This window comes from Gallinula chloropus (genome assembly GCF_964237585.1).
Source record: "Gallinula chloropus genome assembly, chromosome: 5".
NCBI classification, from domain to species: domain Eukaryota; kingdom Metazoa; phylum Chordata; class Aves; order Gruiformes; family Rallidae; genus Gallinula; species Gallinula chloropus.
The window spans coordinates 806275-820519 of NC_140090.1; the positions used below are offsets into that span (position 1 = coordinate 806275).

General features: G+C 54.2%; 1 protein-coding gene across 5 annotated transcripts in view; it reads right to left on the bottom strand.

Moving 5' to 3' along the window:
* Positions 1 to 14245, bottom strand: part of GPD2 (glycerol-3-phosphate dehydrogenase 2) — a 57813-nt gene that overhangs the window by 13918 nt on the left and 29650 nt on the right. For all 5 annotated transcript variants that reach the window (XM_084265473.1, XM_084265471.1, XM_084265474.1 and 2 more), the window contains 2 exons: positions 2988 to 3152; positions 1642 to 1786 (listed from right to left, as the gene is read on the bottom strand). In XM_084265473.1, coding sequence (XP_084121599.1) covers positions 1642 to 1786; positions 2988 to 3152 — 310 coding nt within the window. The remainder of the gene's footprint in view (positions 1 to 1641; positions 1787 to 2987; positions 3153 to 14245) is intronic.

Here is a 14245-nt window from a genome sequence, read left to right on the forward strand (position 1 = left end):
CACCTATGGACTGGAGTGGCTTCAATTATACTGAACAGGGAGCAGAGAGGAGACACTCTGCCATATGCCAATTAACATGCCGAATTAATGACACCCAGCTATCCTGGGAAGCACTCTCAGTCCCCTAGTGCTGTGTCTGTTCTATCTTAGGTAACTAACTGAAGAGCCACCAAGCCAAGGTTCAGTGCAGGCATTTCCCATCAAAACTGAGTGGCCACTCTCCTTCCAGCAGGTAGGAGTGACACAGCAGGGAGGAGACCTGCTGTGGCTACTGGAATGGGTATGTGTGCACTGAAAACAGAGCTGATGATGGTTATGGCTTTATAAGAGCTGTGTTAGCCTAGTCTATATCTATCTAAACCCCCTTCCTGTTCTAAAGCATCCATTAGCATGAGTCTGAGCCAAAAGCTCTGTCAAACCCTTGCCCCAAGGCAAGCAGACGCAGGGAGTGACCCCCTCTGGTTGGTGAGGATTATCCCTTGGCACCAGGATACAGCCAAGATCAAATGCCACAAGTATTTCCCCCTTAGCAGACAGTTCCTTGGCTTAAGCTGGCCCACTCCAAGGAAATCCAGCCCCATTCCATCCGATCAGCTGTGCTGTGGAGGCAGCGCGTGGGTTGAGACTGTAGTACAGGAGGAGCAGTGCCCACATGCTGACATACACAGGGGAACAAGAATTCTCCACGTTTCCAATTAAAATGATTAGGTTATTACACAATAAATAAATCAGAGCCCTCGTGCATACCAAGCCATGTTCTACTTTGAATTCACAAGGCGATCCAGCGCCCTCACACTGTGCTGGCCTTTGCTGTGGGGCCCTAATGTCAGTCTCAGAACACGAGGGAACCAGGATTACAACCCATTTCTCCATGCTGCTGGTGCTCCGAAGCAGCTACCAGATCGTTTTCCCATTTCTCACGTGGAAAGACACCAAGAAAAGAGCAGAACATGAGAGAGGTTCTACACTGGGCCAAAACCAGCTCAGTTTTACAGTCTGGAGCTGTGTCCTGTTGGGACAGTGCCCACAGGGAGCCTCTTCTGTCACAGCACTGTCAGAGAGGGTACGGCCCCTCCACCAACACAGCCACGGGCAGGGGCCTGTGTCCAGAGCCCAGGTTTACCTGTGAGCTCCTCACCACACTGCCTCCTCACTGCAGGCACACAACCACGAGTGGAATCACGACCCGGCAGAGGACAGTGCCAGGATCCAACAGGACACCAGTGTCTGCATGTGGTGGCTCCTCTCTGGAAGGTTTCACATGCACCTTGTTCCCTCCCAGGAGGTGAGCAAGCAGCCAGCACATGCTCACCCCAAGCTCACTATTGAAGACAGGCCCCTTGCAGAAGCCTGTTGCAGATGCTCTGCCTGAACACCCTCCTGCCCCAGCGGGAGTTCTGCCCTGGTGAGCTTTCACTACCAACTACACGACTTGAGGCTTTTCTCAGTGTAAGACATTGTTCTTCTCATCGGCACGGGGCCAGAATCCTCTTTAAAACCAAATCAGAACACACAATAAACCCCATTAAAAACTCTGCATTTGAATCTACCACAAAGCCCAGCAAAGCGTCTCCGCAAGCGTATTTATCACAGGCAGCAGCAGCGATTGTTACAAATGGTTCAGGCGCTGAGTGTCGTTACCTGTAATAACCAGGCATCACAATATGCACGCCTGCACTTGGCTGACAGATGTTTGGTACTTCCTGATCATCCATTTTGCGCACAGAGTCTGTGAAAGGTCCCGTAGCATTGATAACACATTTGGCTTTGACATCAAATTCCTGCCCTGTGAAAGAAAACAGCATCAATCACATACACCATTTGTTTTCCTGCTCACTGACACTCTCTATTATTAATCTATCTATGAACTTAACCCACTGTAAAGAACACCGTGCGTGTCTGAACCCAGCAGCTGGAAGGGGATTTTCAGATTAGCAGAGTTTTCACGTAACACACACTTGAAGGAAGCGTTTGACAGCAACATTCCCCCTTCTCTGAAGCAGCAGCGGAGGCAGAGCAGGCAGGAGCTCAGCAGAAACCTGCCTCTCAAACAGGGGGGATCCCAGGCCTGGGTAAATGGGATGATGACTGTACAGCGTGTAGCGTTTTACAACATCGCCACCTGACAGAAGGGGTTGGATGTAAAGCCTGGCCTCCCCTGCCAAAACACCAGGGTTTGAGTGAAAAACCTGACAGAAGTTAGAGATGACTGACAGTAATGGCTTGCTGGGGGAAGATGGCTCCTTTGTCGGTGCGCTGATGTTTACCAACATGGTGCTCCCCAACCCTCCCCTTCCTTCTGCGGGGCTTTAACGAAGGCACCGTGCTCTCCTACAGCGTGGGGCCTGCTGCTCAGCCATGGCCTGGCAAAGCCATCCCTCCCACCCGAGCAGGGGGCCCAGGACAAGGGAAGGAAGGGGCCTGGGCTGAGGGAAGGAGATGCGATGGAAGGGGGCCCGGGGCCAGGGCGAGGCAGTGCGATGGAAGAGGGCCTGGGCCCCTTCCTTCCCTCGGCCTGGGCTGAGGCAAGGAAAGGGGCCCAGACTGAGGGGAGGAAAGGTGATGGAAGGGGGCCCGGGCCATGGGGAGGAAGGGGATAGGGCTGAGGGAAGGCAGGGCGATGGAAGGGGGCCTGGGCCAAGGGAGGCAGGGCGATGGAAGGGGGCCTGGGCCAGGAGAGGCAGGGCGATGGAAGGGGGGTGCAGGCCAAGGGAGGCAGGGCGATGGAAGGGGCCCGGGCTGAGGGAAGGCAGGGCGATGGAAGGGGGGCCCAAGCCAGGGGAGGAAGGGGACAGGGCTGGGGGAAGGCAGGGCGATGGAAGGGGGCCCGGGCCAGGGGAGGCAGGGGATAGGGCTGGGGGAAGGCAGGGCGATGGAAGGGGGCCCAGGCCGAGGGGAGGCAGGGGATAGGGCCGGGGAAGGCAGGGCAATGGAAGGGGGGCCCAGGCCAGGGGAGGCAGGGGATAGGGCTGGGGGAAGACACGCACCTGTTAAGACGTCCCTGCAGCGCACCCCGCACACACGGTCCTTCCCGCTGGCCGGGTCTGTCGTCTTGAGCAAGCGCAGCACTTCAGTGTAATTGGCCATGGCAGCGCCGTACCTGGCAGCAGTGAGGGCGATGGCGAGGTTCATCCGTGCGTCGTTGTGCTGTCCTGCAGCGGGGACGGGACCAGAGGAAGGACACCAGTCACCTCCAGCCACGCACTTGCGGTATGGAAGTGTGTCAGAACCGATCTGTCACATCTGTCCCTGTCACATCGAATAGGCCTGATGGCCGCTGGCATCCAGCGGGAATTAAAGACACATCCCCTCCGCTGCGCCGCGGCAGCCGCCCGCTGTAGGAGCAGCGGCGTGCCTGGCTCTGCCCCGCGGGCTCCCCGGCGCGCGGGGCCACGCAGCGTGCTGTGGCCCTGGCTCCCTAGGGAAGGGAGCATTGGTGCTCACACCAGCCCAGGAGTGGGCAAAGCACCTTTTCCTTCACCTTTTCCCCTGCACCATGAGTCTGTACCTGCATCCCGTGTGATGGGCAGCTGGGGCTAACCCCCAGACCCCGTTAGCAGACGTACCACACAGCATCCAAGAAAGCACCTTCCAGACACTCCACCAACTTACCCCCTGCCTACAGCTGCTTCTTCCTTTGCATGCGTTTTACCTCCCCAACACACAACACAAACGCATCAGAAAAGAGAAGTAAGCAGACAAGAACTAATGAAGGATTCTTAGCATATATCATTAAAGATTTATTACTGAAATTCCCTCGTTAAAGAAAACCAAGAGAGAGGCGGAGGGACCACGAGGGGAAGATGATTAATTACTCTGAAATACTGGCTTCACCTGAGACTTTTCCTATTTATTATTGCCACCGAAGTTAGAGTCCGGGATGCTGGCTGGAAAGAATTACTCTGCAGTGAAGGGGCCAGGCTCTGTGTGTCCTGAATAATTAATTTGGGAGAAGGCTAAACTTCCCGAGGTACTGTTCACTTCCCCACGTGTTTGGGCCATTTCTATCAGAGATAATCCCGATCAAGTGATAAATGTGTAATAGATATTGTTGTTGATTTATGTTGCCAGCATTCCCAGCGTGGAGTATAAATGGTTTATGTAAAGTTTGGTCCTTCTGATTCTGCCCGTGCCACCTCGAACCACGACGCACATAATCTGTTGCCAGCTAAAAGGGCAAAGTTATAAAGATGGGATCAATGGCCTCGCAGGCAGCACCTCCCCTCCCCAGGCTGCTCCTCCACACACAGCCCAGACGACACGCTGCCATCCGTCTTCGGCGGCGAGGGAGAAGAGTCCCACGAAGCGCTGCGGAGCGGGGACATGATAAAGCACCGATGAAGAAACCAACAGTAACTCCAGCCCAGCAAACAATGCAGAATAAACTGCAGGGAAGAGCAGAGAAACTACTGGCAGAGATGTCAGGAAAAGTTGGGGATGCTCCATCACCCAGGGTGCGTAAGGTGAACTGGGCATCTGTCAGAGGCGGCTGGCTGACTGTTAAACACTCACATCAGTGTCTGTGCGGCAGCCAACGGGAGAAAGGACCTTACCAGGGGTACCCCAAACTGTAACGCTCCAGTCAGGGGCTGAGCACTGTATGCCTCATGCAGAGAGGGAGCACAACAAGCCACGTTACAGTACCTGCTTCTGTGTAAAGCAGAAGACAGCACATCCTCCACCGCAGCCCAGGAGATGCTCCCCTGGCCCAAAGCAGAGAGCCTTTGGCACCCAGCACCCTGGGGACATCCCTCTGCTTGTGGTGCTGGAGCTGGGGGCTGCCAGGCCCACAGGACTTGGCTGGGCAGGGCAAGGCAGCCAGCCCAAACCAGAAGTGTTACCCCCAAACCAGCGCTGCCGACACACAAGTGAGACCCTGAAGGACCCGCTTCAGTGCCACATGATTTATTCTGTGCCCTAGTGGGACCCCAGGGCCAAGCAGGATTCCTCAGCTGCTGCCCTTTTTTCTTGCCAGCATTGCTCCAGGTGGTACCTGACACAAACAGGTTTTCCCTGACACAGGGTATGGATCCATCACAGCTCCAGGCTACAGGAGCTCTTCTTACTGGTGACAGTTTGCCAGGTTGACCCTTCCCAGTTCTGCGACCTTTGTCCAGACCAAAAGCAATCCAGAGAAGCCAATTGTCAGAAAATCATCCAGGAAGAGGTGCAGTTTCTCAAAAGGACAAACATGTAAGTCACGACAGTTCATTAAGCCCCAAACCCAAGAGCTGCTCAGCTTTTGTTGAGGCTCCCATCGCTCGCCACGGCGCAGGGAGCTGAGGACACGCTTGGGCTGCTGCCTTCCAGACATTTCCACACTTCTCTGAAACTCTCATCATTATTCTGGTGTGAGAAACCCCTTGCTATTGCTCAACCCTCAGCTGTCCAACAGGAACTCTGAGTGCCTGTGTAATGTACTTGCAGGAAGAGGAAATTACCAGTTCCTGATGAACTGCACATCTAGGAAAACCCACTGGCTTCAGATGGATGTGATCTCCAGCCTGCAGTCCTAGAGCATTTCAGAGTCTGAACAGCAGGGATCTGTAGAGGTCCAGGTTTGAGGGAAACGAAGAGGGACTCAGTGGCTCAGAAATTCATCATCTGTGGAGAATAACACTGCAACAGTCTGGTAGAGATGGGGTCACAGTACAGCAGGTTTTGCACTGTGGAACAGCTCTTTCTGCTGTTGAAAGCCTCCAACTCGCACATGCACATGTCCCCCAGACAAGCACATTAAGATCCTGCTCCCCATATGCAGCTGATGCCTGAAGAACCAGCTGCTGTCCAAAGAAGCAGCTGCTGTCCCTCCACACACCCCTTCTATAAAGGCACCATAGCCAGAGCAGTTCTTACCACAGCCCTGCTCCCCACTGGCAAAGGGTATTTTCTGCTGATTCAAGTAAAATCAGTTACTTACACTGTGCCAGCTTGGAATCTGGAATGAGTTTTCTTTCAAGGACACGGGTGTGTGCCCTGGGACTTAGATGATCCGTCCCACTCCAGAGGGAAACAGAAGGATGGCAAAGTGAGGGTCTGCATCCCAACCTCTCTGACTTCTCAGCTAAGTGCCGCTCTCCCCGTGTAAGACTCAGAGCTCCTCCACACCCAAGGTAGAATCTCCCAAGCTTAACTTGCACCAGAACAGATGTGTGGTGTGAAAGGCATCGGACCTCAGCACCTTCAGAAGAAGCTTCCAAGAGCCAAGGGATGGAACCTGCTGAGTTTTCCTTGCAACTCCCCCCTGTGACACCTCGCAAGAGTAAGAGGATATTTAAATCCTTTCTAGGAAGAAAGCCTGAGTCATCCCTCTCCCTGTTCAGTGCTGTCATGTCTGTACCAGAGCAGCGACGGAGCGATAACCTGACTTGGATTACAGACAGTTCATTTGGCTCCTACTGAGCGCTGCCCTACGAGCTCTCAGCTCACACCCAGTCCCTTCAGGCCCCCCATTCTCTGGGGCCCAGAGCTGTAGGCACACGGTGTGCAAAGGCATTTGGTGTGGGTGTGTCCCACCTCACGGTAGGACCAGCAGCGATGGCACCTGGTGTGTAACTCCTCCTTTGGTGTAATCCAGGAAACGCCTGTTTTCAGTCCCTGGTAGCAAACCTGTGTTTCCTCAGAGGAGCAGACAATGCTTCCGCCCAGCGACCCTCCCACAGAGCACAGGCAGGTTTATTTCTGTCAGCACTGAACCCCAGCCAGGAGTGCTCACAAAGCCCCCAGACTGCAGGGATGTGTGTGTGACCGATTTGGGAGGGGTGGGAGGAGGCTGTGGAGTTGATACAGCTCTTGGGTAGTTCTAGCATATTCCATCCTGAGTCACACCGGCGCCTCTCGCTCCTACACCGGCTCAGGCTCCCTCCTCTGCAGCTCAGCTCTCCCAAAGCCAGCACACCACAGCCACCACCTGCATTCTCTTATTTTAAGGAAGCTGGAAGCTCTTTTCACCTGAAGAGGGTAACTCCTGCTCCCGTTAACCCTCTTTTGGCAAGAGCGTACCTGTGCACGACAGCCGCTCAGGCAGCACGGCACACAGGCCCTGAGTGCCCATCCCAGCTGCATCATGCTCCTGGGATGGTGAACGTGGGGTGTTCAGCATCAGGGTGGTCCCACAGCAGGCATGAGGCCTGTGTGGCTTGTTACCTGTATGGTAACACAGCCACACAGGCCTTCTCCATGGACAGTCCTTCCTGCCCAGGCCTGTCTGGTCGCTGCTGTGGAGGTCAGCTTTAGCAGAGGGTTGGAACTGAGCCATGCAAGCAGCTAAACTGCCTTAATGCACTTTCTCTAGAGGGCAGATCTCTCCAGAGCCCCACTTAGCAGGTGTGCTTTGAAAGGAAAATGCACTGAAGGGAACAGGGAAGGGCCTGCTGGGCCTGCAGCGTGCTCACCATTCCATACCCCTGCACGATGCCACCACACAAGTAACACTCAGGCGCAGGGTTCCCTGCATTTTAAAACACAGGGGATTAACCACAATGATTCCATGGTTCCAGGCTGACTGGGAAAGCAGAGCAGTGGCCAAGGCTGGGTGCTGTCCCAGGTAGCTGCCTGAGGTGTTCTCCCTCGCAGAGGTAACTGGGCTGATCTCCAGGAAGCTGTCCTAGCAAACTAGTGCCACCTTCAGAACATCAGTGTTTATGCTCTCTTAGCTTGCAGGTAGAAGAGAAGTGACCACAAGCTTTTCTGACTTTGTGTACATGTTTTTTCTTCAGCTCTGTTCTAGTTTATTGCTCTTCCAGCAGCAGATTTGCTCCCTGCTCATCTCCCACTCCCAGTGACTTGCTCCACCTTTCTAACACTCCACCTGTCACCAGCCTGAGGCTCATGATTTACACCAGGTACACTCATCTTTTTCAAGACACTACAAAGCCAGGTTTCTGTGGGTCCCTTCCAACCCAAGCCAGGCACATAAACCCTTGCAAATCAGCCCCTTGCTTGGGTGTTACTCCTTCACTGACAGAGCCAGTAAGCTCCACCAACCTGAACAGTTAAGTCAGGAGGCAGTCCTTGGATGGGGGACACCCCCCAACCCCTCTCTCTGGCATCAAGCAGGATATTGCTGGTCACCACAGTAACAACACCCACAGTCCCCAGCAGCACTGCTGTTCCAGAAGTTGCCCTGGAAGAGGACTGTTGTACCTGCACATTAGACTGTCCCACATCCTTGCCCTGTGTAATGACACACACAGAGTAAAGAGCAGCAGTGCAGGAAATCACATCCTTCCACGTGCATGGGCGTTTTCTTGCCAAGTATCCACAGGACTTTCCAAAACTTTACCTAATTTAAGGCTGAGGAGTGCTAATTATCCATCACTACACATAACAGAGTTACCAGGACTGCCTGCACCCCTAGCTTTTAAATAAGTGCTTAATTGCATGACCAGCTGTACTGCAAGTGTTCAAACAGGAGCCCAGCATCTGCTGTGCGTACAGCAATCGGCTGTACCCAAGGGCAGGCACTGTGAATCAGCTGGTGTGACTCAGAACCGGTCCAGGCTTCTCTGGGAAGGAGCTCAGCAAGCTCTACACCCCAAACAGAAGCAGAGTAAGCTCAGGGGTAAGCACTGAATTTGACTCCTGAGTCACGAGTCACTAGAGATGCCCTCAGACCCAGAGAACTATTTCTGGCTCTCTGAAGCCAAAAAGTCCTCTGGAGACTAACAGACCTTCTAGGACACGTAGCACAGGGGGGATTGTTCTTGCCCTGCTTCAGAGGGAAGAGCTTCTGCCTTGGTTAACTCCATCCCACCCCATGGAGCAGCACCAGCAGCACACCAGAGCGGCAATGCTTCCCATGCAAGCCACATCCCTTTGGATTCTGCCTCCCCTGTGGTGTCTGTGCTGCCAAACAGGGCCCAGCTGGGGGTGAGAACGATACACATCTAAATATGCACCCTGCACTGGAAAAGCCACACACCCCATGTGTGGGGTAGTTCCTTGAGATCTCCCCTACGACGGGGGCATCTCCAGCCCCCACTCCACGGGGCTTTAATGGAGAGGAACGCCTTGCATCTGGCCTCCTCCCAGAATCAAACTCACATCAAGCTTAAATAACCCAGGAGCAGTTGTTTTAAATAAGGTCTGCCTCCCTCCACTGAGCACCAGCTCACAAGAAACCAGCCTCCCTATTCCCCTGAGCAGTGGGGTGAAGGGGTGACCCTCGGCACCCACCTGCCCCGCTCTGCTCCCTGAGGGGCGAAGAGAACTGGTGCCTGGTCACCAGTGGAAGCTGCCTGTACTGACCCTTACTGCACACAGCTCTGGAGTGCTGCAGAGGCCACCTGAGACCCAGAGTACCTGCTGCTGTAAAGGGAACTGCAGAAATTCAGGAGTATTTTCCTAAGGCAAGATTAGGGGAACAGAGGGACCTGCAGCAGAACGAGCTGTGTGTGGATCCCAGCGAAGATCAGGAAAGGAAGGTCGGGTACCTTCCAGCTGTGCACAGATCCACCCACACACAGGGAAGGTAAGCATCAGAGAGCTTTCAAACCCAAATGAAATCCAAATCACAGCACCCTGAGCCCGCCTGTCCAATCAAGCCCACTGCCACGTCACAGCCCAGAGCCTGCAACTCCCCTAGAAACAGGGACCTCAGACCCAAACCTGAGCCACAATACCCAGGTGCCGGGAGGGGGGGACAGCAGTTGGGGTCACTGCTCTGTACTACAGCTTTACACCGTGCTGTTGCTGCTCCCTGCTGCCTGTGCATTGGGGTTCAGCTCTGAAAGCCCAGCACTAACATGGCACTCAGCACTGTCACTTCATGGAAACCACGTTAACATGTCACCAGGAACAACTGTCATGGTGTGTCTGCCACAGCCCTGCCACCACGCCAGGGAGACGCGATGGTGTCAGCACAGCTTATCCCGTACGGCACCAGAGCCTCCCAGTGCTCCCACTTTGGGCAAGCTCAGCTGAGGCAGCTCTGGCCTCACACAGCCCAGCAGCCCCTTTCAGGCCCAAATGAAGTACCCATGGAGCTGCCAGCTGTCAGCTGTGGGGTTCCACCAGTGGGACACTGACCTCCACCCAGTGGGGACTGGGCATGGGGAGTCACAGGAGGGATGGGGAGAGGCTCCCATCCTGAGGATGGGACACACCACAAGCCCCTGGGACCACGTGCACTGAGCAGGCAGGGTTGCTGCAGAGGGAGGCACCCACCCCACCCCACCCCACGGGAAGGCAAGCAGCAGCGCTTGAACCCATCGCTGTCCCCAAGCCCAGGGAAGCCCAAGGGGTGCAGAAACAGGGCAGTGATGGCTGCTGCTGGGAGAGGAGGAGCGTGGTGAGGAAGATGAGCAATGTGCACCTCCACAGCCCTTCCCCTGGTTCAGGGCTACTCCAGCCCCACATGCTGAATGACACAGGTCCAGCCAGCGGAGCAGGGGAAGGGGCAGTGAGATGTGCAGCCATCCCATAATCCATCTCCCCCAACACAGGTATAACCATACCCACACCATGGAACAGTGTACATATTAACTAATGACCGGCTATTAAGCTCCCATAAAAGGCGCCCATATAAATTCCAGCAGAGCTCCATGCTTGGCTGGAGCCTGCCCCCTCCACACCACGGCAGGCAGGGGAACGCTGGGATGTTCGTGCCACAGTGTGCAAATAGTGTCCTTGTGCTCAGGAATAATCTTAAATCTTGGAGGTAACATGATCTGAGGAATTATTCCCCGTTCACTTCTTAAGGGACAGGAAACCCATCCTTTGCTTACAGGAGCATTAAGGAAAGAGGAGAGAGAGGCACAGAATTCGCTAGAATATTCATCACTTCCAACCTTAAACCCACAGCGTACAAACAGACGAATCCAGCAAGTCAGAGAGCAAAGCCAATTTAATCTGTGGCTCCCCTGAGGTAAATGTAGTTCACAGTCCTGCCCCCACCCCAACCTCAGCCATAATCCCTGCTTCCTGGAGGTAAGAAAGCACTGGAGTGAGGAAAATTCTGCAGCAGGATATAATGATCCAAAATGACAGGGACAATAATGACAATGAATTTCATGTCTCCCAGTCATGAGCTGGGGATGCTTGACTGGGCTGACTTACACAATTAAATTGTTACAGGTACAGCAGGAGCTGCAGTTATCACGGGCGTGCTTTGGGGAGGGATGGCTCCAGCCAGAGGCAGGGCAGCGCCGAGGATGCGCTGGCCCTTTTGTCGGGAGCGAACGGCCGCTCCCGCGGGGCACGCGGGCTGCTGCACCCTGGGACAGAGGCACAGCTGGGGTAAAGATGTGAGCTGGGTTAAAGATGGGAGCTGGGTTAAAGATGTGAGCTGGGTTAGGCCGCTGGGTTTACCCCTTTGGGAAGCGATGTACAGAGCTCCGGCGGAGGGAGCGCGGTGCGACTCCAGCAACCGGGCAAGCCCAGACCCACCGCGCCTCTCCAGGGGCCTGGGCAGTGCTGCTCCTAACAGAGCACAGCTCCTCCACCCTCCCCACCCGTGGCTACACTAACACCAGTGAGGAAAAGTCCTACAGCTCGGGCTCAACCCATAGGAGACTGGTATTTCACATGCCCAACATCCTACTAGAGGCATTCCCTGCTCCAGCCCTCTGCTCCTTCATAGAATCACAGAATCCCAGACTGGTCTGGGTTGGGAGGGACCCCAAGGGTCACAGAGCTCCAACCCCCTGCCACAGGCAGGGACACCAACCTCCAGGCCTGGAGCTACACAAGGTTGCCCAGGGCCCCAGCCAACCTGGCCTTGAACACCCCCAGGGACGGGGCACCCACCCCCTCTCTGGGCAGCCCCTTCCAGCCCCTCACCACTCTCTCTGCAAAGAACTTCCCCCTAATAGCTAATTTAAACCTCCCATCCTTTGGCTTTAACCCATCCCCCTTGTCCTGCCATTGCCTACCCTTTCAACAAGCTGATTCCCCTCCTGTTTGTATGTTCCCTCTGCTCCTGGCTGCTGCTTCCCTTCCGGAGCAGAGGGAACCACTCTGGGATACAGAGCACAGGACAAAAAGGTCTTAGAGAGCAGCAGGACACAGAGAATACACATGGCATCTTCTGGGTTACACCAGCAGTTAGCATGCCTGCAAGGCTCCTCATGCATCTGCCTTCCATCCCAAAATTCCAGGAAATAGGGTTGAGCCCTGTGTGTCACCTACAGAGAGTCCTGTTAGTGACAAACTGTCAGCAGGATTTTATACCCAGGGAAGGGAGAAGCCCATCACAGAGCTGTCTGCAGCCACACCAGGGCACTGCCCCATCACAGCCTCACAACAGTCATTTGTCAAGTGTGAGTTATAAAGCTGTAACATTTCATAATTCAGGACACACTCAGATACTAGGAAAAACAGCTACAAGAGCCTAAATAATAATAATAAAAAGCATTTATTCCGTTCCTGACAGGTTAATGAATGCCCTACTCCTCTGCATTGATTTCTGTGTGTGTCTGTGTGAGCAGGGCTGCCTGGGAAGGATTTCTCAGGGGGGCTGCTGCAAACAAGGAAAGCAAAGGCCTCTGCCAGAGCCCCAGCACTGCCTTTATATACCCACCTTATTCAGAGGCTTCAGGAGAGGATGTAAGCTGAGATACTGAGAATGTAAAACAGTGCCAGGGCTACTTACATCCCTGCAAGAGCACTGGAAACGTGTGGGGCAAGACATGAAACAGTCAGAGCCCCCAGTGTGGCTGAACAGTCTCCAAAGCAGTGTGTGTTAATCCCTGCTTTCAGAACACAGCAGTAAACTTAAAGAGCAGGGTCAGCAAAGCCCTACAATCATGGAATCATGGACTGGTCTGGGTGGGAAAGGACCCCAAGGGTCACAGAGCTCCAACCCCCTGCCACAGGCAGGGACACCAACCTCCAGGCCTGGAGCTACACAAGGTTGCCCAGGGCCCCATCCAACCTGGCCTTGAACACCCCCAGGGATGGGGCACCCACCCCCTCTCTGGGCAGCCCCTTCCAGCCCCTCACCACCCTCTCTGCAAAGAACTTCCCCCCAGTCTCTCCTCTCCCCCTTCCCTCCTTCAGCTTCACTCCAGCCCCTTGTCCTGCCAGTCTCTGCCCTTTAACAAGCCCATTCCCCTCCTGTTCCTCTGCTCCCTTCAGGGACGGGGAGGCTGCAGTGAGGTCCCCCCACAGCCTTCTCTTCCCCAGGCTGACCCAGCCCAGCTCCCTCAGCCTCTCTCCATGGGGAGCTGCTCCAGCCCTCTGATCTAATCTCTTATATTTGCACCCCATTTCAGAACACAGATTCTCCCCACACACCCAGCAGCTCATCCTGCAAGGCAAAACATGGGCACAAGAGAGTCCACAAGCACCTAGAGGTAGGAAAATAAAGCATCATAGAGAGATCAGTGCCACTTCCATTCCTGAACACTTCTCAGGCCAGTCGGGTCTCTGCTCCCAGTCTGTACAGAACGAGCTGTGTGCAATTTAAATGCAGATTAATTCTTCCATTTAAAGTGCTTTAAAATAATTCTGCCCATGATCTGGAGATCTCAGGCCAGCTCCTCCACCCCACTGCTCCTCCAGATCTCCCTGAGCTACATAAGCAGAGCTGACAGATCACTGCTCAGATAGCAGCCGCCTCCTTCCCCCAAAATGTTGCCTCTCTGCTATTCAGGAGTATCCTAATACCAACAAATGCTAAATGAAGGCTGACATGTACCCCTAAAGAAACAAACTTGTAAGCTGTGGCTTCAAAGGAAACCTTGAATAAATAGGACACGTTGTGTACACCCAGGCTAACATCCAACATATGCTTTAGCTTCCCGATGCCGAGACGGAGCAAGAATAGCCTCTGGGAGAGGCTGTGATGTGCTGGTGCTTCCAACCTTCAGAATGCATCTCTGCTTATTTATTTCTTCCTTTTTGCCTGTATAAACAGTTTTTAAAATGTAATTAAGACAGCCCCAGCAACATTTCAGAACACAACACAGTCATGAATAATGGATTATCCACCCTGCCACTGGTGTGATCAACAGTTAGGGAACAAAGAGCTCTCCTGATCTCCCCTCTGCAGAAGGGCACTGCCACAGGGCTGGGAGGAGGGGATCCCACAGAACACAACCTACATGGCCACTGGCTGCAATCCCTCCTTCTGGGGGGTCACCCGTGTGCCCACCAGCGAGATGCTGCTGGTGGGTGCTGCTACCGACTGCAGGGAGGAGCAGCGTGCCAGGGAGATGGGCACAGGAAACAAGGCACAGCCACCTCTCACACCACACATGGGGTCATCCTTCAAGGGCCAGTTTACTTATTAATTTAGTCATTA